This window comes from Dermacentor variabilis, chromosome 1 (assembly GCF_050947875.1).
Source record: "Dermacentor variabilis isolate Ectoservices chromosome 1, ASM5094787v1, whole genome shotgun sequence".
NCBI classification, from domain to species: domain Eukaryota; kingdom Metazoa; phylum Arthropoda; class Arachnida; order Ixodida; family Ixodidae; genus Dermacentor; species Dermacentor variabilis.
The window spans coordinates 203,051,087-203,077,930 of record NC_134568.1 but is presented as its reverse complement, the minus strand read 5'-3'; the positions used below and the strand labels follow the sequence as shown (position 1 = coordinate 203,077,930).

Here is a 26,844-nt window from a genome sequence, read left to right as displayed (position 1 = left end):
TGGGCGCCTTACCGCCGCAACAAACTGGTGTCCTTGCGGCACCATATTTAAAGCGGCTAATCGGCCTCACAAACCTTCAGAAATCTCAGCAATTGCTTGGGTGATTAGGTATTCGCTCTGAGAACTACCAAATAGTTGTTTTCTTTGAAGTACGTTGAATAGAGCGAGTTTCGGATTTATTTTCCTAACAAAGGCGTGAAGTAAGCAATGACAATGAGAATGCACACGAACAAATGCAATACGAACGCTTACTAACAACTCATCGTGTTTTTAGGAAACACCAGTTATACTGTACGAACAGAAGTCATGCTTTACGATAGCGCCACGCTATATCACAGTGTTTCTTCATGCACAACCGTAGCCCGTCTTCAAAAAGTGCTATTTCACCATCTACTAGTGTTGAGAAAGCTTAGCTTAGAGATCTCCATCCCCATTACGCTTTGTAGAATAAGTTTCCGTAACCTACTCGCCGTGGTGGCGTAATGGCTTTGGCGATGCCCTGCTAAGCCCGAGGGCGCCGGCGGATCATCCCGACCGCGACGGCCGCATTTCGATGGGGACGCGAAGTACAATGACGCCCGTTAACCATGCATTGGGTGCACGTTAAATAATCCCGGGGGTCTCAATTAATCAGGAGTCTCCCAAATACGGCGTGCCTTATAAACATATTGTGGTTTTAGCACGTAAAAAACCCAGAATTTTTTTTTCCCGTAGTCTCTTGGGACATAACATATTTGTGTGGATGAAGAACTGTTGCGTGAAGCAACGGCTGGTAGGCCCAATCCCGACAGTGTGCCGCCATGCTAGACTGTGAAACCTTCCAGATTGTTTTATTGCTCCGATATAGGTGCGTGTTTGGATATATTTGCCTCTCTGACCAACGTATACACGCGCCCACCTCTGAGAGGGACGTTATGTATACTAAGGAGCACTGGTGCACGATACGAACTTGACCTCGCGCCTGACTGAACAAAGCACCTTTGGCCAACCCCTCGGTCGAGCTTGATTCCGAATGGCCGCGCTCCCGACATGCTGCCGGGACTGGGCGGGCGAACCGTCGTTTCATGCAAACACAGTTGTGCTTTGACACGAAGACGCATTAAAATAAATAATAAATTATGTCGTTTTACGGGCCAAAATCACGAGCTCATTGTGAGGCACACCGTAATGATTTGGATGATCTGGATGTTCTTAAACGTGCGCCCAAATATGCGGCTGTTTTCGCATTTCGCCCCCATCGAAATGCGGCCGCCGTGGCCGGGATTGGATCCCGCGACTTCGTGTTTAGCAGCCCAATATAGCCACTAAGGAACCACGGCGAGTCACCGAGGCATCGTGTCTCGAGCAAGTATGGAAGCTTAATTTTTAAAGCAGAATGGTGATGGGTGCGCAAGCCGCGCTTCCTTAACAATATGAAATAGGGAAATCGCAACTTTTAGAACACGTGCGACAATTGCACATGATAAGATGCTGTGACATGGCGTGGCGTATGCGTAAGTCAAAGGCTTGTGCGCACAGAATGGGTGTTTCCTGAAAAAAAAAACAATCAAGTTCTAATAAGCGCCGGCAGTTGCCCTTTACTGTGTGCTTTGTTGTTGTTTAGGTTGCGCCGAGTTAAGGAAACAGTATTTTTTTGTCAATTTCAGGCTAGGTGAATGGGCGCGTCATGATGATTCCCGTGAACAAGAATTATCGGCTTCAACCTTGGCTCGAACCCTTTGCTGGAAAGAAAGATATTGCCAAGGATAGCCGCAGATGAATCTACAACTGCATGTTCGTAGAAATCGCAAGAATTTCAAAGCGAGCAGGTTGTGCTTAATCCTCCAAAACCCACTCCACATATTCTGTTAGGCTCATGGTTTGCTAAAAGAAGAAACTGGGGTGAAATCGGAGAAAACCTTCCTAAAAATTTTTGTGAATTCTAATTCACAATTTTATCACAATACACTGCGTGGTGCTGACGCTGCTCTTTCTTCAAACAGCACCGAGAAGATGTGGCAATAACACTGAAGCGAAACTGTCAAGTTCTTTAACGGTGGCTTTCGGGAGTGCTTCAAGAAAATGGGCACACACATTCGAAATGGCTGTCGAGATCAATGGCGATTATGTGGAGACACGATAAATTTATCCGATCAAGAAAAAGACACCGGTTATACCCACTTATTTTAGTGGAAGACAATAAATTTTTGGATATCTCTAGGCTCAGATGTGCTAAAATGTTCTCGTCCCGACAAAGAACAAAAACGGACATAGGATTATGCGCAGGACGTAGGTTTTAGCGAGTTGATACAATGGTTTCACGATGCAGCGCGGAAGACGGCTGGACACGAAGAAATAAACTGTACACAACAGCGCTTCGTGGGTCCAGTCTCCCGGGCTGAATCGGCAAGTCACAGAACAATGAAAATGACTATCTTGACCCGGCCACCCACAACGAAGTTTATAATATAGGCTTAGCACGTCGTTTTTAAAACTCCTTAGGAGACCTTAAGAAAAAGGTAACGAGAGCTTGTCTTTGGTCTACTGCAACTTGAATAATTACACTTACCAGTTGTGTGATGTGTCCTTCACCTCATTCCTCCCATTATCATCCCCCATTGTGACCCTTTTTCTTCCCCTCTTCCCCTTCCATTACGTAGAGTAGCAGGCCAGATGTTCCATTATCCGGCCGACCTCTCTACATTTTCCAGTCATTAAAATACTTCTTCTTACACTAAGGAAATTGTTTCTTTTGATTGCTTTCCGATCTGAAAGAAGGAAACGTAAAAAGAAAGGTCTTCTATAAGGTGAATGGTAGAGATAGTCATTTCCTTAAAAATGAGTCATGACACTGACACAATTCTCCCGCAAACCACCCACCGGAACACGTTCCTGACATGACGCTCGCTAATTTCTTCTTTAGCAGTGCATTTATTTCACAGCCAGACAAAGAAGTAACGCGCATTGACGGTGTCACATTTATGAAGTTTTAATTGTTACAACCTCTTTCGTGTCCCAGATAATGGCGGCCTTGTTTTTTTATGGTTAACTTTAGACACGATGCTTTCTTGTTTTGAGGAGAACCAGCCTCTCTTAATAGCAGATAGTGATCAGTCTTTGCTTTTATAATCAAGCAACTTAATATCCTCTTTATCGATAGTAATCACTTAATGCACAAGTTACTATCATTCTCATAAAAGCTTTCCAAAATTGAATATTATTCGCTCACTGTCCTCCAGATTTTGTTGGTGGTAAGACGCTCGGGCACCTTCATATTTATGTTTAGGTAAACGCTTCAGTCTACTTAATGTTTTGTAAGCCTATAAGTATAACGCATTTGCTTGGTGACGCATATGCTTGGTGTATCCGTAAACTATTTCGCCGAAGTTTCGCGGGCTGCTAAGGTCATGACGTGACTGCAATCAACATTTGGTGGGTTGATGCCACTGGAAGTTCCTAACCTACTCATAGTTCAGTCCGGAAATCTTGAGTCATAAATTTGGCAAGGCATTTAAAAAGTAGGCTATGTAGAGTACTCGTCCTTAATTGTTTCTTTGACCAATAAGAGATGTATAGAGTAAATATTTATATACAATAGGTAGTTCATAGGAGTCACTGTTTCTCTATAGAAAGAAGTTATGCTGTCGCCGAAATAGGTGCGTCAACTAAAAAACAAAACAGCGTAAGTTGGCTTGTCATATAAAAGGGTACCTTTTTCTAAGCTAATTCAAATATATAGTACAAATTACCGAGAATAGGCCTGAGCCGGAAACTCTCCAGCACCGCTGTATTGCAATAACTTCCTGCTAATGGACGCTGAAGAAAGAGAGAAGAAAAAAAACCCGAGAACACCTAAGCACTTCTTACGAGTTGTGAATGCCAACACATTAATGTCCAATTAAACGCCGCTGAGCGATCCTTCGAGTTATGAACTCCTCGCCGACAAACGAGCGCGTTGACACTCTTGGCCAACGGCTTGGCGCCTCTTGATTTGGCCTTACCGAGGCGCATTTAGAATGCGGGCGAGATCTTGCACGGGCAAGGAACGCGCGGATAATATAGGCTTCCGCGGGCGAGCGTGACGTGGCGTCGATGCCTTCTCCCCACGCAACACATGGTGCGCTATTGCGACAGCAGGTTTCCCCCTTCACCCGCTGTGCTCCGTCGAGGCGGGCTCATGACGTGGCGTCTCAGCGAATGGGAATTTAGGTGCCATTTTTCGCTTGTCCAGACGACAGACGCCAGCTTTTTCGCTCAGTGGGCCATTTGATGCTTTCGCATCAAAATGAAAATCAGAGAGGTTATCCAGAGTGACTGTCTGGTTGGCTGCTCTGCATTGGGAGAAGGGTAAAGGGTAGAAGATTTAAGAAATCAAGGTATGGAGAATTCGGAGAACACGTTGTTGTTTCGTTCTTTTCAGAACACGAGTTAACAACACGCTGATAAAGCAGAATAAAGCTCATGTAGCCTGATTTGAAGACTATGACCTCGTTATGGCAATTCAATGGTTGTATATCTCTGCGGATGCTGCCATAGCAATGGAGAGCATCATTATAAAGAAACTTTGGCCAGCATCGGATATTTGCCCTCTAGATCTTCAGAAAAGTGTCCAATCGAGTGCTCAAAAACGACATCGTGTATCTATCTGCATGAACAAACAGAATCCCATTTTAGCGTGTCGCATGCAAGAGTTGACGACCTTTAGGCTCTAGTAGGCACCTTCGCAAAGAAATGTGCTTTGTAATCCTGTGCACGGGCAGCCGAAATAGGATGTGGTGGCAGTGGGTAGAGAGCGCAGAGGCGTACATGATAACGGCTGTCCTTTAGGTGAGGAAAACGAACAATTGACTTTTTTTCTTGGGAACAGGACAGCGAGCGGTCAGCATGGCGGCGACGTCCATCACGGAGGACATGGGTGAGGAGGACATGTACCTGGAAATGTATCTACGTCACAAGGGAACCGAGCGGCGTCAAAGCCGCCGCTTCAGCCGGCAATCTTCGTCCAGGAGGGGCTCATCGCCATTCCCATGGGAGACTGCAGCTGGACGCAGACGCCTGTCGTCTTATACGCTCTCCTCGGAGTAAGTAACTGCTGCGGCATTCGCCACTCTCTCGAAAGGTTTCCTTTCCGACTGCAATGTGAAACGTTACTGTACGAAGAAAGAAAAGAAAAAAGACGACACACACACACACACACACACACACACACACACACACACACACACACACACACACACACACACACACACACACACACACACACACACACACACACACACACACACACACACACTGCTTCTTTGTCTATTCTCTTTCTCTGTTATCATGAATACGAACCAACTACCTCGCCAACCTGTTTAGCATTTCCAACTACATTGTCAAAGCGCAAAAACATCCTATGCGCGCGCTCTCTGTTTGCCACTCACGTTTGATCAATGTGCGCTCCTGTCGACGATTCGCTCACTTTATAGAAGAAGTGTTGAAAAACCTGCTGAATATCGCTTCTCTAGCACTGATATTCTCTTAGGGGATTTGAGTCGCATAGAAGAGCGAAATGTTGTGTCATGACACCTGAGGTCAATGAGGCAAAAGCTCCGATGCTGCACCATCCACGTAGGAAGATGTTGCAGCATCGCAACTTTTTATAGAGCTGTTTTTCCTGAGGAATGATTCCAGCAATCCACCGCTTCATTCCATAAATGATTCTAGGAACGAGGGTACTGAGTTATGTTGGCCGGGGAAGGCATTCATATTGGCGTAGTGTGTCGACAAAATGCCTTCTACGGCTCCACTAAACAGGAGGCAGTTTAAATCGCCTGGAGCTTTTTCATTACATTGCGCAGCAACTCGTATTTTTTTCCCTTTTTCACCAGATTCTTTGATGCCGAGTCTAGAATCTTGTGTGCAACATTTGAACTTCCCACTTTGCGTGTCATGTGGTTCAATCTACAATCAAGTGGATCGTTGCGGCATTATCATTAACGCTTTGAAAACATTTGCAACTCGCACTGAGCTATTTTAAGTTCTTGCAACGTCTCTTTCTTTCCACCACTAGACGTGGAGAGCACATGGCTCCGATTTAAACTCATGGCTTGAACCTTAGACAGCGATTTAAATATGCTCAGAACCAGTATGATTTATCTGACCACCGACGCCTCAAAATTTGGACAAAGAACCCCGAACAGTTATTGTTGTCAAAGAAAATACAGATTATCGCATAACATGTATTTGCAATAACAGCACCTGAATGAAAAAAAAAGCTAAACAGATGAGAAAAAGAGCTTACGCACGACTGCAGTCAAACCCGCTTGTATATTTCGTTCCCTCTATTTAAGGAAGTGTCTGGAGCAGGTCATAAATCCGTGGCCGTACAATTTCGAACGTTTTAAACTTGAATAACCCACTTATATGTGACAAACACTTTGAAAAATTGATGACGCGTGCTTTGTGGAAGTATGCAGAAAAAAGTCTCATCATTTATCGGCTGCTCTCAACTTAGTCACGAGAGGCTTTTATGTTTGTGCTATGATCCCCGTACTAGAAAACTATAGACGGACACTTTTTGTGATCAGCTGGTGCAGGAGGTCGTCCCTGCAGGGTGTTCTGGTGTCAGTGTTGTATTGGCTACTTCTGAATAGACAAAAGCTAAATCGAAATGACATTTCACGTGTTTGTCCATGGACGTTCCCCGTCGCGGCCTCGCCATGTTGCCAAGAACGTACAGTATTGCGTGAGCTTATCCACCGATATTTTTTTATAACATCTGCACAATATGCGTTCCTCAAGAACGATGCCGACACAGTGACGACTCTTGATTATACCTGACAAATGACCATTAATATATATTTAGATTATTAAGACTGTTTAGGCCATGAGTCTAAAAGGGTGGGGCAGGGGGGAGAGGTGCCTTTTAGGAAGGCACCATACGTTGGTATAAATAATTAAGGGAAACTGAACCATTTCTTTATTCTGGCATCCTCTACACAGGTACCAAGATACGCTATTCGGTCCAAAGTCTAGCGCTCCCTGAACTAAACAGAAATTGTTGTGGCAATGAATTATGCGCGTTAGCTTACGTCCGTATAGATTAATTAGTTCTACTCCTTTGTTTTGAAGATCAAGCACGCAAGGTTAACTGGCTGAAGCTCTATTTAAACTACCACTATCTTATTGTGTCTGCTGAGAACTCTTCCGGACTATTCGTGTCCTAATTTTATTTACTATTTACTGTCGTAAGCTATTTGCTTTGAAAGTTGAGGGTGATTATGGCGAATAGCTTACGTATTCATTATCTATGTGTGTTCTTTATGAACATTATATCACTGTATTAACAGTGATACTTTGTATGAAAAAAACGCCAAATAAACTGATACTGAAGATGAAAAGCACGACACTTGTTCATGAGTTCTATGGCATGACTGTGCGGTGTTTTATAGTTTGAACACGTGGACGTAAATTCTTTCATAATCACGGAGGCCGTGTAACTGTCTGCAAAAGTGGGACTAGCATCCCCGGTGCCTTGTAAAATATCTCGTAAGCAGATTTTTTTATGCAACATATTTTCTTGGTTTGGCGAAAAATAAGAATGGTATCATTATTTTGTCTCCTTAGCTCAACGTGCTATGAATCTACCAATGACAAATGTGTTGCTGGGCGAAATTTACCTCTTTATGCATCATGGACCTAGTAGTGGTCACTCGCTTTATCTTTTTCTTTCATTTGGTGTGCTTACCATCAGCATGATCATGATAATCATCATCATCAGCAGCAGCATTATCATCATTCCATTCTATGTCCATTGCAGGACGAAGGCCTCTTCCCTGCAATCTCCAATTACCCCTGTCCTGAGCCCACCGATTCCAACAAGCGCCCGCGAATTTCCTAATTTCATCTCCCCACCTAGCCATTTGTGCTAACATTAGAGCAGCTCTATTAGCTGCTGTAGAGCATACGCACGCGAATTTCTATTCATATTGTGCAGAGGGCCAAATAAGATGCACGGCCAGGACTACAAGCGATCAAGTACGGCCTGTATGATTTTCAGCTCATTGATGAATTGATTGGCATGGTGCACGTTGCATTGGATACTGTTGCGACCACAGCATGCGACTCAACTGCCTACGGACCAGCGTCTCATGGCAGAGCCATAATGTAGGATATGAAATACGAGTAAGAAGCCACCGCAGTTATCGTACATCTTCTTGGACTCAATGTACATACTGCCTCTAGGTTTGCTTACTAATCCTGTTGAGTTTATGTATACATTCGTGCCATTTTTTCCCTAGCTATTCCAGTGGCGTAGCCAGAAATTTTGTTCAGGAGGGTGGGGCTCACGTTGCAGCTCGGCCTCCTCGTTATAAAATTTTTCAAAGGATCAAATAGATGAATAATAACTGCATTACCATTGTCAAAGATGCTGCATACGAATTCTTAAACGCTACGCATTGTCAAGACAAGTAAAATATGTACTTATTCATAAAAGAATATACTCGTATGTCCCAAAAATTGTGCCCGAAATAACTGATGTCAATGCTTCCATGTTTTTGTCTATTTAATAAGTAAAGAAAAAATCACACGAACTTTAGAAATATATAAGTTCGAAACCAGCAAAGCAATGCATGACGCCGATATGAAAAATAGAAAGGCCATGCAATGAACAAGTCGAAGACAAATATTTTAATGAAACTTTGTCATTCAAGAACTTTGTTTACATTCTTGTACATATGTAACCGCCAGGGAAAAATCTCAATGACGCTGTCCTTTGTTCCAATGTATTGAGCAGGAGCAGCTATCACCGGTCATGTATTGTGAATAATTGCACCGAAATTATAGTCTCAACAGAGAGCACGTATAGAAAGCAGGAGTTCTGCAAGATACACGAGAGTGAGCCAAATGAAAGTGAGCAAATTAGAATAGGACAAACACGGTACTTTATTTAAATGTGGTGTCCATGACCATTTAGACATCTGTCCAAGTGACTAACGATTCGCGTGATTATCGTCTCATAAACTCCTTGGGTTGCTTCTTGAAAAAGCCTGTCACTGACTCTTTCACGTCATCGTCCGACACGAATCTGGTTCCTTTGAGCTTTTTCTTCAATTGCTCCAAAATGTGGAAGTCGCGAAGCGACAGGTCTGGGTTGTATAGCGGATTTTGCAGCGGTTGCCACTTGAACTATGGCTGTTTTGTGTTAACCACATTAGCGACGTGGGGACGGGCATTGTCGTGGAGCAAGAAGACCCCATTCGTCAATTTTTCACGTGGTTAGTTCTTGATTGCGACACGCAGCCGATCCGGCGTTTCACAATACCGGAAACGATTGATAGCCTCTCCAAGTTAACCGAATTTGATTAGTAAATGCCCCTGATGATAAAAAAATTCAGCAACACGTTTGGGCTGGTTCAAAATGTAGGGCATATTCCATTGCGCACACAAGAGCCGATAACCGAGGTGTTAATGAATTATGGTGGGGACCGAACCGTGACTGATGTTCACAGGCTCCACCAGTTCATCGATGCTTATCCTCCGTTCTTGTCTAATCAGTTGATCAGCCTTTGCATTTGTGTTGGGGGTGACATGGCAGCCATACAGCGACTAATTTCTGTTCTGGAAACACCTTCAGCTATCAAAAACCTCACGACACCACGCTGTTCAACTTTAGGAGCGTCCATTATGTAACGTAACCATGTTCAACCCAGTGTATGAGAGCATTAAAGAACCTTTATCCTCACACCTACGTGTAAAGTTTGCAGATTACAGTGCCTGAGTGCTACGCGCATACCTCGCAGATAAGGAACCGAACCATTATTGCGCGGGGGGGGGGGGGGGGAGGGGTTGGCTCACTTTCATTTGACTCGCCCTCGTGCATTAGAAATGCGAAGATACAATGGCATATACAAATGCGAAGATACAGCTTGATAAAGGGCAAGAAAATATCACTGGAAAAAACGTTCACTGCACGTACACAGAAAACCTCACAACAAGCTGTTTAAATATACCTATGTCTCCAATAAGTCTACGTATCTAAGAAAAAGTCACTGTGTATAATGCGCCAAACAAGGCAAATAAACATATTGCCCAATCACATATCACAGAATCTTAAGGCCCGCCGTCCCCTCCTCCTCCCTCCACTTCACCTGGTGTATCGCGTGCGACGGAGGGCGGCGCGCTTCCTCCCCGCTTTTGCCCTTGCACACGCAAGACTGAACCACCATCGTTGGCTCACCCATACCGCCCCCCCCCCCTTCCTTACGCTTTCACTCCTCGCACATACAGCAACATAAAGAAAGCAACCAAATCCCAATAAAGAGAGGCGTCAGGCAGGGAGATACGATCTCTCCAATGCTATTCACAGCGTGTTTACAGGAGGTATTCAGAGACCTGGATTGGGAAGAATTGGGGATAAGAGTTAATGGAGAATACCTTAGTAACTTACGATTCGCTGATGATATTGCCTTGCTTAGTAACTCAGGGGACCAATTGCAATGCATGCTCACTGACCTGGAGAGGCAAAGCAGAAGGGTAAGTCTAAAAATTAATCTGCAGAAAACTAAAGTAATGTTTGACAGCCTCGGAAGAGAACAACAGTTTACGATAGGTAGCGAGGCACTGGAAGTGGTAATGGAATACATCTACTTAGCGCAGGTAGTGACCGCGAATGCGAATCATGAGACGGAAATAATCAGAAGAATAAGAATGGGCTGGGGTGCGTTTGGCCGGCATTCTCAGATCATGAACAGCAGGTTGCCATTATCCCTCAAGAGAAAAGTGTATAACAGCTGTGTCTTACCAATACTCACGTACGGGGCACAAACCTGGAGGTTTACGAAAAGGGTTCTACTTAAATCGAGGACGACGCAACGAGCTATGGAAAGAAGAATGATGGTTGTAACGTTAACGGATAAGAAAAGAGCAGTTTGGGTGAGGGAACAAACGCGAGTTAATGACATCTTAGTTGAAATCAAGAAAAAAAAATGGGGGGGGGGGCATGAGCATGACTGCAATGAGGAGGGAAGATAACCGACGAACTGGATTCCAAGGGAAGGGAAGCGTAGCAGGGGGCGGCTGAAAGTTAGGTAGACGGATGAGATTAAGAAGTTTGCAGGGACAACCTGGCCACAATTAGTACATGACCGGGGTAGTTGGAGAAGTATTGGAGAGGCCTTTGCCCTGCAGTGGGCCTAACCAGGCTGATGATGATGATGACATACAGGAAGCGGCGCGCGGTCACGATGTTATCGCATAGGACTTTATACGGAACATGAGGGCGACGGCGACGGCGGGAATGCGCCTGGAGCGTCCATATAATTGTTATCGCAATAATATAATAAGAGTATCCGGCAACTGAAGCGTATCCTGGCCCATTACTTTCCGCAAAAGAAGAAGTAACAAAATCGAACTTTCACCATGCGGCAATTCACTGCGCCGCAGCAATGCCTTTTTTTTCTTTTGGTGGGCGGGGGCCCCGAAATGACAAAAAACGTAAGGGAAAGCATGTTGGCCACAATCGAGCGCCTACTTTGATGGGCACCTAATGTGGCTACCGAAGAAATATTGACGAAAACGTGAGACACTTGGCTCATAGAGAAGCGTACGCATACTGCTTGGTATCCTACACCGGCGAGACAAGATTTCCCAGAGAGGTTGCGCTCAAGCGATCGCGTTGCAATCCGTCGAATCCCTACAGTGATGCTGGCGAGCGACCATTGTTTCTTTTTCTCGTCTTCTAGCCAGAAAACACCCAAAAATCTGCCAGGCGAAAATCCACTCAACCAGAGAAAAACGAACGCGCACGGAAGTGCGCCGAGCAGTGTCGGGGCAACACGAGAGAAACGCATGCGCTTTGGTTGGCTCTGGCGGCCCGCGGGCAGCGAGAACATGAAAATTGAAGAGGCTCAATGTGGTCTTCGGCGAATAAAAGTCAAAGTAGAAAAATAAATAGGAACGGAGTTACACCTGCTGGCTTTAGTGTCTTAACATGTATGCATTGGCGCAGGTGAAAAAAATGTTGATATTAATTTCTGTGACATGACGGCACAAATGAACCACCACAACACTTCGTCTCATCGGACCTCGCTGCGTGCTTTGTCAACTTGTCTAAGTGTTGATTTCGCTTGTCTCGTTGTATGGTCCGATGTACGACTTTAGAAAAGACTATGCCCCTTTGGCGTGAAATGTTTATAACAACCTTAAACCGACAAAGTTCCGGAATTGAAAATCTAAAGCATGACTTTGGAAATGTTAATAGACTTTTCGCACCAAACGTTTGAGAACTTTATACCTATAAAGTTTCGGAATTGAAATCCATGGGCTCCGTAGATTCGTTGACCTCCGCGAGATGCCGCAACGAGCCCGCTCGCCATCGAAACGCCCTTGACTATTTGTGCTTCGATGGGGCTCCTTGCGTTATGTGTCTCCCGGTGGATGGGCGTTGCAACGAAATCCAGTCAGAGTTCGCAATGATGGCGCCGAAATGTCTTTTCGAGAATGAAAAAGACATTCTAGACAAAATCTAGAATGATTTCCGCGGAGGGGGTTCTTTTGCACGGCCGTGCATGACAGCACGAAAAAATTTCACGGGGGATGGCTGAAGCCCCATAAGTCCCCTCCGCCCCCCCCCCCATCCTGGCACATCCCTGAGCTATTCATAGGCCATTAGTATGTACAGAGGTATATGAAAAGTTGAGAGGAAAGTTGCACGCCGTAGTCATATTAAACGATTCGAGTCATCATAGTGATCGTTAGGCGCAAAGATTCTTAATTAGTGACGTGACTATGAATAGGAATTTTTAATGTGAACCATAAAGCATTAACTAGATTAACGTATTGCGGCAGAACCCACCTCACGATGACTGTTGATGGTAATTTCAGCATTATATTAATGTCGCGACACAACGTGTTGCCACCGACGAAGCGAGTTATGTATGAGACGTGGACTGCAGCAGGATTCCTCTTTCGTGCTTCCCTAAGAACACTAAGCGCCATCTAGCGCCGCTGACGCGAAATTTGCGCGTGAACTCTGAAATGTATGGTGAGCCAGTGCGTGCGAATCCTGAGAAATGCGTCATGCGGCAACCAGGCTCGCGCTTCCTTCTGAGCACGCTGAGCCATCTAGTGGCACTGCCGATAAGGCCATGCATGGCATCCGAGATGAGAAGCGTGGCGCGCCGGTGCCTGCGAACGCTGATAATTATTCTCTTGCTTGCTGCACACTGAGTGGAACATACTCAGTGACGCAGGTTGGCGAAAGGCTCATTGAAGAGCGGTTCATATCCACTGCATTCATGGCGCAGCTCTCTAAAGCGTTGGCGTGAAATACGTTGATTGAAAAGCGGCACATGCCCAGTACATGTGTGTCGCAGCCTGCTAATGCGTCGGGTTTATGTCCTTGAAGAACCCTTGTGACGTGGGTACGATTCAGTTCAGCATCGGATAAATTTAAGGGATCGTTTTCGTCATTGTAGAGCGGCACATTCCCAGTAGCACACACCTAGTTACCCAAGTTGGCGTCAAAGACTTTCATTGAAGAGCGGCACACACCTACTGGCACATTACCCCGGTGACCCAAGTTGGCATCAACGAGGTTCATTTAAGACCAGCGCAGATCGAGTGGCAGGTGCCCAGTACTCCAAGTAGACGTCAGTCTCTTCGAACAGCGAAAGAACCACTTTCACGCCGACATGGGTCGCTATAGATACGGAAATGGGAATGTACCGCTGTTCGAAGAAACACTTTGACGCAGACTTGGAGTACCGGGTATCCTACCCAGTCCCGTATCTACAGTGACCTATTTCGGCGTGAAAGTGGTTCGTTAAAGAGCGGCACGCATGTACACATTTTCACATAAATAAGTGACCCACGTTATTCCGATGATTAGCTTCGAACTCTGTTACCTCAGCACAGCAACCTCGTGTGCTGGCATCTCTACAGTGTCTGCTGTGCCCTTTCAACCACACACCTAATATACAATTAGTCTCAGACACGTGACCACTCTACCATCACGCAGTCGACAAGGGGCACAACATCTACCAGTGGATGCCGCGTCACTGCGGAATTCCGGGAAATCACAGTGCGGATGACGCTGCCCGATCTGCCCACGATGGTGCTCATATTATACCAATACCAATGTCAAGAACAGACGCAGCCACAAGTCTTCGCTCCCTCGCACGCGAGCTTACGCAGAATCTGTGGTACACCACTGAATTCACGAACTCATGTCTCCATACATTGGATCCATGTCTGCAACTCCGTCTTCCATAAAGGTTTACCACGAGCGGAAGCGACACTTCTGTGCCGCCTGTGCCTCGGCGTGGAATTCACGAACTCATATTCCTTCCGCATTGGAATAGCCGACTGCCCTACTAGCGACACCTGCGGCTGTGTGGAGAGGATCGAGCACCTCCTTTGTGACTGTCCCCGTTACAATGTGCCGAGAAAAGTGCTCGTGACCACGCTCGAAAAACTGTACAATCGCCCCTTCACAGGAGCAAAAGTTCTAGGATACTGGTCCAGACGGGTTTCGGCACTCAAGACATTAAGGGCTTTGCGGAAGTTTTTAAGGGCACGCGAATTATGCGACCGTCTTTGAATGTTGTAGCGCGTAGCATCGCGTTACTGTTTGAATTTTTCTCAGCTTCTTTTTTCTTTTTTCTCCTTTTGTTCGCTTCACCCCTTTCCCCAGCACAGAGTAGCCAGCCGGTACTTACACTGGCTAACCTCGCTGTCTTCCCTCCCCTTTTGTCTCTCTCTCCCCCCCGTGTGCTACCCATTCGAAAACTTACTACCCAGTGACCCAGGTAGGCGGGAAAATGGTTACATACATACATACATACATACATACATACATACATACATACATACATACATACATACATACATACATACATACATACATACATAATAGATAGATAGATAGATAGATAGATAGATAGATAGATAGATAGATAGATAGATAGATAGATAGATAGATAGATAGATAGATAGATAGATAGATAGATATAGCCAGCCAGCCCCCGGAAACTGCGTGAAGTACCCTAAGAAAGCTAACACTTAAAAGGTGGTTTCAACATACTTGACAAATTTGTTTTTCGGGGAGAATTCCAGTGGGGAGAATTGAATTACTCTTAAGAGAGCCTTCAGGTGAACCTTACCGTTCACTTCTGAAATGGATATTTCAATGTAAATGGCAATTTATGCCCGAATCGTATATGAGAAGACGGTTAAAAATCATTCCACCAACCGGATGCATGTGGATGATCGTCTGAAAGCTCGCCGATTTGCCCAAGACTCGGAAAGGGATTGAGCCAGTTATACGACATTCGGAATGCATATATAGAAATTTCAAATTTTGGGTTCTTTTGTACCCGTGCGCCTACCGAGAACCCTGGCGCATTATAGCCTGCATGGCTGCTGCGCCATAAAAATCCCAAATTATCATCTACCGAGAACCATAAGAAGGAGCCCGTTGCGCACTGTCAGAGGTCTTAGATTCTCCCACACTTAACTTACCGAAATGTTGCATTTTCTAGCCTCTGATTGTCTGATCCCCATTTAATGCGCTTTGCGCCAAACCTGCTTTGATGAGAGAGAGAGAAAACAAGGATAGGAAGGGCAGGGAGGTCAACCAGAACAGCATCCGGTTTGCTACCCTGCACTGGTGGTGGGGGAAGGGGAATAGAAAGAGGAAGAAAGGGAGAGAATAAGCACTGAGTACGTGTGGGAGGGACACCACACACAAGGACACTATAAACGGTCTCTTAAGCCGGTGCACTTCAAGTACTGCACTAGTGCACGAATCGCTTTTCGAGCCAGTGACGGGTGTGGCCACGGTCCGAGTATCTTTGACTCGGTGAATGGTCTCGAGTACAGTCGGCGTAAAGTTGCCCGCAGAGAGAGACGTTGGACATCGTAGCGAGGGCAGGTACACAATAGGTGCTCGATGGTCTCCTCGCACCCGCAGGAGTCGCACATCGGGCTCTCGGCCATTCCCATACGGTAGGAGTATGCGTTCGTGAACGCCACTCCCAGCCACAAGCGACACAACAAGGTTGTTTCGCCACGGGAAAGGCTAGATGGCAGTTGTAGCCGTAGCGTGGGGTCCAGTTTACGCAATCTGCAATTGAAGGCAGTTGAAGGCAGAGATCTTGTAGCTTCATGCGTGCAAGTAGTCGAAGTTCTTTGGCAGCGTCCGACCTCGCCAAAGGTGTTGGACGCGTCTTGGTATCTTCGTGGATACACCGGGCAGCCTTGTCAGCTAGGTTGTTGCCGACGATGCCACAGTGAGCAGGGATCCATTGAAATGTAATGTGGTGTCCTCTTTCCAGAGCATGGTGGTGTACTTCCCTGATGTCAGATATCATCTGCTCGTATGTTCTGTGACGTAATCCAGACTTGATGCTGTGAAGGGCTGCCTTAGAGTCACAAAATATGACCCATTTCTCTGTTGGCTCTTCGGTGATGTACATCATAGCGGCATGGAGAGCTGCAAGTTCTGCCGATGTAGATGTAGTCGTGTGCGACAGTTTGAATTTAACTGTAACGTTCTTGGCTGGAACGACGAATGCGGCAGTTGAGCTGGTAGGTGAGGTCGTACCATCGGTATATATATGAATGTGGTCATGATACGTCTGGTGCAGTAATAGGAGCGTAAGTTGTTTCAGAGCCGGCGCTGGATAATTGGAGTTTTTTGTAATTGCAGGAATAGCAAAATTCACTTGAGGCTGTTGCAGGCACCACAGGGGAGAGGAAGGCTTCGCCGCCGGGGTAAAAGATGCCGGTATGCACTCTTGATGAGCGCTAATCCCTCGTGAAAAGGTCGCTTGAGGTCTCTCGGCTGGTAGGGAGGCCAAATGATGGTCGGGGATCCTTGACAGATGGCGAATGTGCGCTCTGAGAGAGTCGACAGCCACATGTGTCTGGATTATATGATCTCCCGCGATGGCGATTGTTGCTGCTGTTGAGGTGCACCGAGGCAGCCCTAAACACGTGCGTAGGGCTTGACCTTGTATGCTCTCCAAGGCGCGAAAGTTCGTCTTGCATGCATTTGACACCACTGGTAGGCTGTAATGTAGGAGTCCAAGAAACAAAACCCTGTACAGCTGCAACATAGTATGGACTGGTGTACCCCAGTTTTTCCCGCAGAGAAATTTGAAGACCTGAGCAATGGCGACTAACTTCTTCTTCAGATAGACGCAGTGAGGGCTCCACGAGAGGTTGCGGTCAATGATGAAATTAGCAAGGATAGACCTGTGTGGGTTTATGCCCCGAAACAGTGCACGAATTATAAGAGGCGCCGTAGAAGAGGTCTCCAGATTAATTTCTGCTGAGAAATCACCTGGGGTTTCTCAACATGCGCCACAATCCGAGTTCAAGAATGTTTCTGCATACCGGTTCCATCGAAATGTGGACGTCGTGGTCAGGAACCGAACATGCGACCTTGCGGTTAGCAGCAGAAGGCGGTAGTCACTGAGCCACCGCGGTAGGTGCGCTGAAAGATTAAAGCGTGCAGTTTTCTTATCAATAGAACATATACCGCGCTGGACAAAAATTTGTCCTTGCTTCCTGTTCACAAATGTCAACATACACTCCACGGTAGCTCAGTAGCTGCGGCGTTCCGATGCGGAGCGCGCGTTCTACTGCTGACCATGGCAGCCGTTATCCGATAAAAGCGAAATGAAAAAAAAAGACATGTATCGTACCTTGGGTGCGTGTTAACGAAACCCAGTTGGTCAAAATTAACCAGGTGTCTTCTACTGCTGCGTCTCTCGTCGCCCCTGTGTGGCTTCGGGACTTGAAAATCAATCGAATCAATCCACTAATAGGTCACACAACTTCTGGTTAATGCGGTGTTGCCATGCTCTTTCTTAAGACGTAGCTTTTGAGCAAACGAGTACAGCAACTGCGCACTTTTCTAGTATGTGCACCTAATGACCACGGTGATTGCGCGACCCGTTCGGTGATCGCGTGCGGTGCCAGCAGGACGGTGGCCCGACATACAGTTGCTCGGGGGTCGTGGCGGGTGGGCCTCAACGGCAACGATAAGGCAGCCAGGGAAAGAGATACCTGCGCTGAGCGCACACTGTGTCAGGCGGCGTACACAGCGTGCGCTGGTCGCAACGCCGGCCGGCGGCTCGCGAGCGTTGTTATTTCCCCTGCTGCATTATTGATGCTCTTCGCCGCAGACCTAATGAAGTGGGACAAAAGACAGAGCAGCGAGTCCGGACCCGCCCTGAGCTCGTTGCCACGCCCCGCGCGTCGCCGGGCGAGAGGAGAGTTCGTTCCCGTGGGCCGGCTGGGATTTTTCTACCACTTTTCCCTTGAATCCCGGACGCTTCTTCACTTTGTTACATTCTCATGCTAGTCGCATATTGTCTGTACTTTCTTTCTCGCTGCTCCGTGCCCTTAATCCAGATATCTGTGAGCCATTTTGTCTCTTCGCACTGAGTAGAAAGGAGGCACAGGAAACGCTGTCTCTAACACGTGAAAAAGCGCGGTCGCTGTAGAGAGAGAGAGAGAGAGAGAGAGAGAGAGAGCGTCGCGGAAAACAGAGTCAGTGCCTTTCATGAAGACATATTGTGGTCCTGCGCAATTTGTCGGGCATGTTGGGTTCTTGAGTGTAGAACTTACGTTTCTGGCTGGGTGGGGCCTTATGCTGGTTGTACTTGGAGCTTTTACGGAATGAGCAGAGCTTAGGAGAGATGACAGCTAGCTTTTCACCATTTCTTCGAACTGCATTGATCAATTAGGGCACTGACAACTGGCCAGAATGTGTTGCGAGACATTAATGGAAATGAAATTACGATTACTTGTAGTGATAGAATCCAGCGTGCTGCTCGCGATTTAAATAGGAATTACAATTTTAAATTGGCAAAGAAAGTCTCAAAAACGAGTAAGTCGTGGTGAAATCTTGGTACTTCGGGTGTATTCTATGAGATTACTGTACGTAAGTCGACTGTTATTAAGTACAGCAGAATTATTGCTTAAAATTACAGTGGGTATATTAGTATACACTCGGGCTTTATTCTATGCTTCGGAAAGCAAAGGCGCAGGCATGGCTACAGCAACAAGTTGAACTGGGTATCACGCGCACAAGCGTCGTTTCGTTTTCGATCCGATTGGTTTCGTTTTGACTGGTTAAATACCAAAGCAGTTGGACAGGAAACCAAGAAAACATGTAGCAATCATCGCATAAATAATTTAACAATTCGAAAAACATGAATCGCAGGAACATCAACTTGACAAACTTTTTTTACGTACTGCACGGCCACAGTTGTCGTCTGCCTCCCACAAATGCCAGAGTATAATTGCTATCGCGCTTACCTATAAACGAATGCGAAGCATGCTGAAAAGCATGCGTCCAGTGGACGACTACATCTTCTGATATAAAAAAATCTGATATAGAATGTTCCACGGCGTTCTCCGCGTTAGCAATTATTATTATTATTATTATTATTATTATTATTATTATTATTATTATTATTATTATTATTATTATAGACTTATTATTATCAGACACCCGGACCGGTAAGCTTTCCATTTCACTAAAGATAATTGGTACTATGAAATTCGTTTGTCAGGCCCGTTAAATACGACATTGCGCCTGACTTCTTTATTTCAAATAACTGCATAATTTTTTGTAAGATCCGCGGTGGCTCAGTGGCCATTGCGTTTAGTGTCTGAGCATGAGGTCGCGGATTTCATTCCTCGCCGCGGTGTGCGTATATAAATGTGGGTGCAATGAAAAAAAAATCACTCGTCTAACCCCGATTTTAGTTCACGTTAAAAACACCGCATGGTCAAAATTAATTTCGGGCCCTATCATACACAGCGTCCCTCATAGCGTATTTGGTGTTGCTTTGGGCAGTTAATCCTCATGAATTACTATATAAAAATTGTTGGCAACTGTGCTCTTACTACCACATCCATTGGTATCCTTCATTTTCTGCTATGCATCAGTGTATCCAAGATACTCGCAAGAAGACAGTCGGGAGTATACCTAACATTCTGTCACATAAACTTAAGAAAGCAGGCAGCCTATACCAGGTCAACGTTGTGCTTATGGCTGAATAGTAGGTAGGAATGATGTTCGTCGCCGTGCAGTAAAATAAAGAACAGGTGAACGGCCGAAGAATAGTCCCGATAGGTGTACACGTAAAGCGTACTAACACGTTTGTAGAATGTCGTATGGAAATAGTTTACAAAGTTTCTGTTTAACTATGGTCGCTTTCTTGTAGGGCAGACATGCCGTTGCATTATTTGCACAGATTAACTGACCACAAGCGATCGTTGACCGGTGGAACCGTGTGTAACCATTCGATGCAATGTCACGAATGTAAGTGTACTCCAAAATTGCCCGACAATGAAGTTTGGTTTAGTCATAGGCATGAAGAGTGCGTTTTATGATGGAGACGCAGTACATCAATAATAGTGGTGGCACGTGCGTAAGTCAGCCCTCGATTGTCTTGCTTAATGAGGAATAATCATGCGAAAACCGTCCTATGTCGCAGGTGTCCCCGTTTGTCCATCAATGACGGGACGCGGATGCATTCCCATGACCCTGCGCCCTCGATTATGTTGCTTAATGATGAATCATCATGCCAAAATCGTCATATGTCGCGGATACCACCGCTTGTCCATCATTAACGGGACGCGGATGCATTCCCATGAGCCTGCGCCCTCGATTATCTTGCTTAATGAGGAATCATCATGCCAAAATCGTCATATGTCGCGGATACCACCGCTTGTCCATCATGGACGGGACGTCGATGCACTCCCGTGAGCCTGCGCCCTCGATTATCTTGCTTAACGAGGAATAATCATGCGAAAACCGCCCTATGTCGCAGGTGTCCCCGCTTGTCCATCAATGACGGGACGCGGATGCATTCCCATGAGCCTGCGCCCTAGATTATGATGCTTAATGAGGAATCGTCATGCCAAAACCGTCATATGTCACGGATACCCCCTCTTATCAATCATTGACTGGACGTGGATGCATTCCCATGAGCCTGCGCCCTCGATTATCTTGCTTAATGAGGAATCATCATGCAAAAACCGTCATATGTCACGGATACCCCCTCTTATCAATCATTGACTGGACGTGGATGCATTCCCATGAGCCTGCGCCCTCGATTATCTTGCTTAATGAGGAATAATCATGCGAAAACCGTCCTATGTCGCAGGTGTCCCCGCTTATCCATCATTGACGTGACGCGGATGCATTCCCATGAGCCTGCGCCCTCGATTATGTTGCTTAATGAGGAATCATCATGCCAAAACCGTCATATGTCACGGATACCCCCTCTTATCAATCATTGACTGGACGTGGATGCATTCCCATGAGCCTGCGCCCTCGATTATGTTGCTTAATGAGGAATCATCATGCCAAAATCGTCATATGTCGCGGGTACCACCGCTTGTCCATCATGGACGGGACGTCGATGCACTCCCGTGAGCCTGCGCCCTCGATTATCTTGCTTAATGAGGAATCATCATGCCAAAATCGTCATATGTCGCGGATACCACCGCTTGTCCACCATGGACGGGACGTCGATGCACTCCCGTGAGCCTGCGCCCTCGATTATCTTGCTTAACGAGGAATAATCATGCGAAAACCGCCCTATGTCGCAGGTGTCCCCGCTTGTCCATCAATGACGGGACGCGGATGCATTCCCATGAGCCTGCGCCCTCGATTATGATGCTTAAGGAGGAATCATCATGCCAAAACCGTCATATGTCGCGGATACCCCCGCTTGTCCATCATGGACGGGACGCGGATGCATTCCCATGAGCCTGCGCCCTCGATTATGATGCTTAAGGAGGAATCATCATGCCAAAATCGTCATATGTCGCGGATACCACCGCTTGTCCATCATTAACGGGACGCGGATGCATTCCCATGAGCCTGCGCCCTCGATTATCTTGCTTAATGAGGAATCATCATGCCAAAATCGTCATATGTCGCGGGTACCACCGCTTGTCCATCATGGACGGGACGTCGATGCACTCCCGTGAGCCTGCGCCCTCGATTATCTTGCTTAACGAGGAATAATCATGCGAAAACCGCCCTATGTCGCAGGTGTCCCCGCTTGTCCATCAATGACGGGACGCGGATGCATTCCCATGAGCCTGCGCCCTAGATTATGATGCTTAAGGAGGAATCATCATGCCAAAACCGTCATATGTCGCGGATACCCCCGCTTGTCCATCATGGACGGGACGCGGATGCATTCCCATGAGGCTGCGCCTTCAATTGTCTTGCTTAATGAGGAATAATCATGCCAAATCCGTCATATGTCGCGGTCGTTCGTCTGTCGCCGGGTGCGCAAAATTTCTGACCAGCCGTTTGCTGAACCGATGATGCGTCTCGGATTCGTAATATTTTCCTCGGATTCCTGCTCCCCTTCGTTCGATGTAAAACGGTGTTCGTTATATTCTAAATTCTCTCTCCGAAACCACTCACAATGCAGCTGCGAAGCATGAACATGGCTGTCGATTGCAGAAAGCAAGAGAACGAATTTAAGAGGACTAGCTGTGCTGCTTGTTACACATTGCAAAAAAGGTGCCAGTGTACGTTTTGTTGTTGCTCTTACTGTATAGCACAAAAACATGTTTTCTCTATTCTTTAGCTGCGGTAAAATTTTGAAACTTTCCTGTGCGTCGTAGATTCTCAGGGCAGAGAGCTAGCGTCTGCCACAGTCCGTGCACAAAACGCCGAGACTGCAGAAGAGACGGCGATCGCCCTAGCGACTACCACGTGCATGGACGCAGCTGTCATCTTCTCCGATTCTCAAGCAGCCGTCAGAAACTACGCTAAGGGTCGCGTGTCAACACAAGCACTGAAGCTATTGAAGCACCGCAGTACTCCAATCCCCTACACCTGCGTGACATGGGTTCCTGGGCACGAGGGGCTGGAGGGGAACGAAGCGGCACACGCCGCGGCCCGAGGCCACACCTGCCGGGCCAACCCTTCCTACCCTCGAGACGCCCGGTCTGCGCCAGCGGAGGCAGAGACCGTACCCATCACGTACTCAGGGATCCTTCATCATCACAGGCTGGAACGCAGGGTGTACCCACCACCTCACCCAAAGCTCAACAAAGAAGAAAGCACTACACTCAGAAGACTGCAAAGTAATACTTATATCCACGGAATCATCATGCATAGACTGTACCCAACGCTACAAGGTTACCACTGCCCAATGTGCGGCGTACCGGACACCTTAGCGCACCTGATCCTCGAATGTCCATGGCATCTAGACAAAGATGCATTGTCTTCACCGAGAGTCTGTTGCAACGCCAGAGAAAGCGAAGACCTCATAGAAACGTGGGAGGCCAAGCTCGTCTCCGAGGACCTGGAACAACAACGACGTCTCGTCGCCAAGGCCAAGGAAGCAGCGAAGGCCAGAAGGTTCCTGGAATGAGGAGACCTCCCACCGAGAGTAGAACCGGGGCTTACCCCGAAATACTGTTTCCAAAATAAAAGTTTATTCCTCCTTTCCTGTTTCAGATAGCACAGCTCTAACCTTTGATCTAAATTACTCGATGAGGTGGCTATTACTTCTACGAGAAATCAAAATGCTTAGTCGAATGTGTAACATAAGTATGTTTATTAACTTGTATAATTACTTCACGTCACATATTTCAATCAATGAATTGTAGGAAGTGAGTATATGCTAGGTATATTGACTTAGAACAAATTCTCAGGACTACGCCAGTTTGGAGATAATTTTCAATGTGTAGACGAAACGCATTGGCGTTCCAGTTACTTTTGTGCCTATATACATGAGATAGCGCTTTCATAAAAACGTAATTGGAACAGTGGATTTTGAACGCAAGCTTGACGGCGCATATCTCGAAACCGGTGTCATCCTAAGAATTTTTTCTCAGTCGATATATATCGTCTTACCTACTCACTAGCTACAATAGGTATATTGAAATATGTGTCGTAAAGTAATTAATTAAGTAGTTATATAATTATGTTAATTATTATATTAAGTATTTTTATTTGTAAATGTAATGACCGACTTATCGAGTAATTTAATCAAGGGTTACAATTGTCTTATTTGCCACAGGCAATCAAATATTGTTGTAGCTAAAGAAAAAAAAATCGAAAAAAGGGGCACCCTGTATAGGCATTTTAATAACAGCCAGCACGATCTGAAAAATGCAGTGCAACCGTGCCACCGACACCATATGACAGCTCATCTCATGTACGGTGGGATGCGAACGCACACAGTTAAAAATTCGGACAGTTCAATGGTCGTTTTCTTTAATTTTAGGCGCGACATTCGGTTCACCACGTCAGAGTTCACAGATGCACTGCTAACAGGAAGCACGCATGTCTATTCATTTTTTTCGCCTGCAAAGCGTAGCAATCCGAACGCTTAAGCGCTTCATACCATCTGCTGTTTGGATGTCTTCCCATCTCCGTTTATTCTTCTGCTTTCCTGTAAACCAATACTTGCAGCTACTGAAGGCAGCTACAGCGCAAACGTCGTGTCACTGACGTGATCGAAGTTTGCTTTGAAAGCGACAGAATCTGGCCTTTCACTTACGACGTCTGGCCATTTATATCGTTGCTAGCAACCCCCCCCCCCCCCCTTTCTTTTTTCGCCGCAGTTTTGGCAGCGAGTTCGCGATCGATGTGGACGACCTGGACCAGACGGAGGAGGAGGTGAAGGAGAATGTGCGAATGAACAAAAGCATAATCGAAACGTGCAAAAATCAACCTTGGCCCATGAATAAAAAGTACAAGATGCTCAGGTAAGAATCGTTTCGCACCCATCGGAAAGTAAGTTGGTACGTAATTGCTCCTTGAAACTTTCCGTGGGATGACCTGTAAGCATGCAGCATTAAAACAAGAATGAACGAACATAAGAGCACTTAACATAGTGCCTTTGTGAGCCACTTTACGGTTTGCCAAACGCCCAGCAGTGGCTAGGACTATGTATACCCCTCCGGGTGTGCTAATAGGTCTATCGCTGCGCATTTGGCGGCTCGGGGGCATGGAGCGTCACATGCTTTTCGCTATTCTCGTGCGGCATGTTGTTAAACATTTGCCCACTTTTTTCTCCTTAGAGTGCTGTGGTAGAATGGATTTTGGAAGGAGGGTGGTACGGAAAAAATAGACCTGACTTATGGTTATGTTATTCGTTTTCATCGTGGGAGCCCATACGTCGAACTTGCAGGGGCGAGATGAGAAGCCTGGTGCCAGTGGCCGAAGCCCCGCGGTCATCCAAGCATTTTCGTTGCGATCGTCATAGCTCGTTGACGGCCGCACCAGTGCCTTGCAGGCACTGCTCAGGTTTAGAGGCGATTAGTCGCTGCTCTATTACGGTATATGCGGTATTTTCCACAAGGAAATATTTGCGCATACTGGGGTGGAGTTGGAGAAACTGCAGCTAACAACGATATTTTCCTTTAGAGATTGCACTTATTCATTATATTAATATATTTGAAAATCGATTGGTTAGCGTTCAAATACAAATAACAGATATTCATAGACAAGAAGGCCTTGCTAGAACGCCGAAATATCACCAACGATTCCTGTACTGACTTTCAACATAACGTTGACAACGCGATTAGGGCATTTAAGTCCTGGTGGGACACGTGAGGACATTGCAAGATTTGGCGCTGTATTAGCAAAACATATGTACTATGAAAATGCAAGAGTTGATTAGTACTTTAATTTGTAGTAACGTGGTATCTAGTGGTCAATGTGGTCCTTTTTGTTTCCAGACGTGCTAAGGCTTACGTCAAGAAGCACGAAGGTGAACTCGCTCAAAGTAAGCAGGCCAGAGATGTACTTGCAAAGTACACGATACTTCTGAACAACGTAAGTGACATAGCAATTCAAGTGATACGGCCTTTGCAAAAAAAAAAGCCAGCATTTTGTAGCTTAAGAAAATACGAGAGTTATACTAAAAGTAATGCCAAAGTTGGCATAACCTGTTCACTAACAGACATACATTGTTCAAACTCCACATCCTTGCAGAGTAACTCTTTCTCAATACAAATATAGTACTCAATATAGTCTCCATCGCAAGGGATGCATTTTCGCCAATGTCGAACCCAATGCTCGTATACTCTTTGAAAAAATTCAGGTGTACACGAATAAATTCGCCCACGCGGTGACGATTCGTGTCACTGGTCACAGTTGATGGTCTCCCACTGCATGGTTTATCTTCAACGCTCGTTTATCCTTCTTTAAACTTTTTCATCTATCTTTGCACATTAGTCCTCCCAATGGTGTCATCTGCGTAAACATGCAGTAGCCTTCAGTGAATGTAGGACAGTCTGCTGTCCTTCTAATTGAAGAACTCAACCACAGCCATTTGCTTCTGCTTGGAATCCATTATGCATCTGCAATGAAAAATAATGGTTATTATGGCATGTTGTAGAGAAATATTTACTCTACAAACACGTAGATTATGAAAAACAGATGTTTGTTCATAAAAAGATGTTATGCCACCTTTTCTATGACTTCTGATGCAACCATCGTGTATGAAATGCAACAAGGATTCAATTACTAAAAATTAAATACATCATTACTAATGATGTAAGCAATATACACGAAGGCTAGAAGCGCTCCTGAACTGCTGACGTTGTAAAAGCTCCACTTAATCGTAGAATGCTCAATTGGTCACCGCACTCGTGATGCGAAAGATGTGGGTTCAACTCCCAACTGTGGCACTTTCTTTTTCATTCACATTCGTTTCCATTGGCTTCAACATTTCTACATTACAAGTATAGAAACAGCTAATTTAGCTTAATGCTTTCTTTCACTTCATTGTCGGTCGGCTATTGTTGCAAGAAGCACTTGTCACTGGCTGACCGCCTTTGCTAACATAATCGCTATCATGATTCGCTACC

General features: G+C 45.9%; 1 protein-coding gene across 1 annotated transcript in view; it reads left to right on the top strand.

The window, feature by feature from the left end:
* Positions 1 to 4,852: 4,852 nt before the first annotated feature.
* The window catches only part of LOC142558593 (transmembrane channel-like protein 1), a 93,870-nt gene continuing 71,878 nt past the window's right edge, over positions 4,853 to 26,844 (top strand). The window contains exons 1-3 of the mRNA XM_075670779.1: positions 4,853 to 5,060; positions 24,592 to 24,735; positions 25,711 to 25,807. Coding sequence (XP_075526894.1) covers positions 4,864 to 5,060; positions 24,592 to 24,735; positions 25,711 to 25,807 — 438 coding nt within the window. The 5' untranslated portion in view covers positions 4,853 to 4,863. The remainder of the gene's footprint in view (positions 5,061 to 24,591; positions 24,736 to 25,710; positions 25,808 to 26,844) is intronic.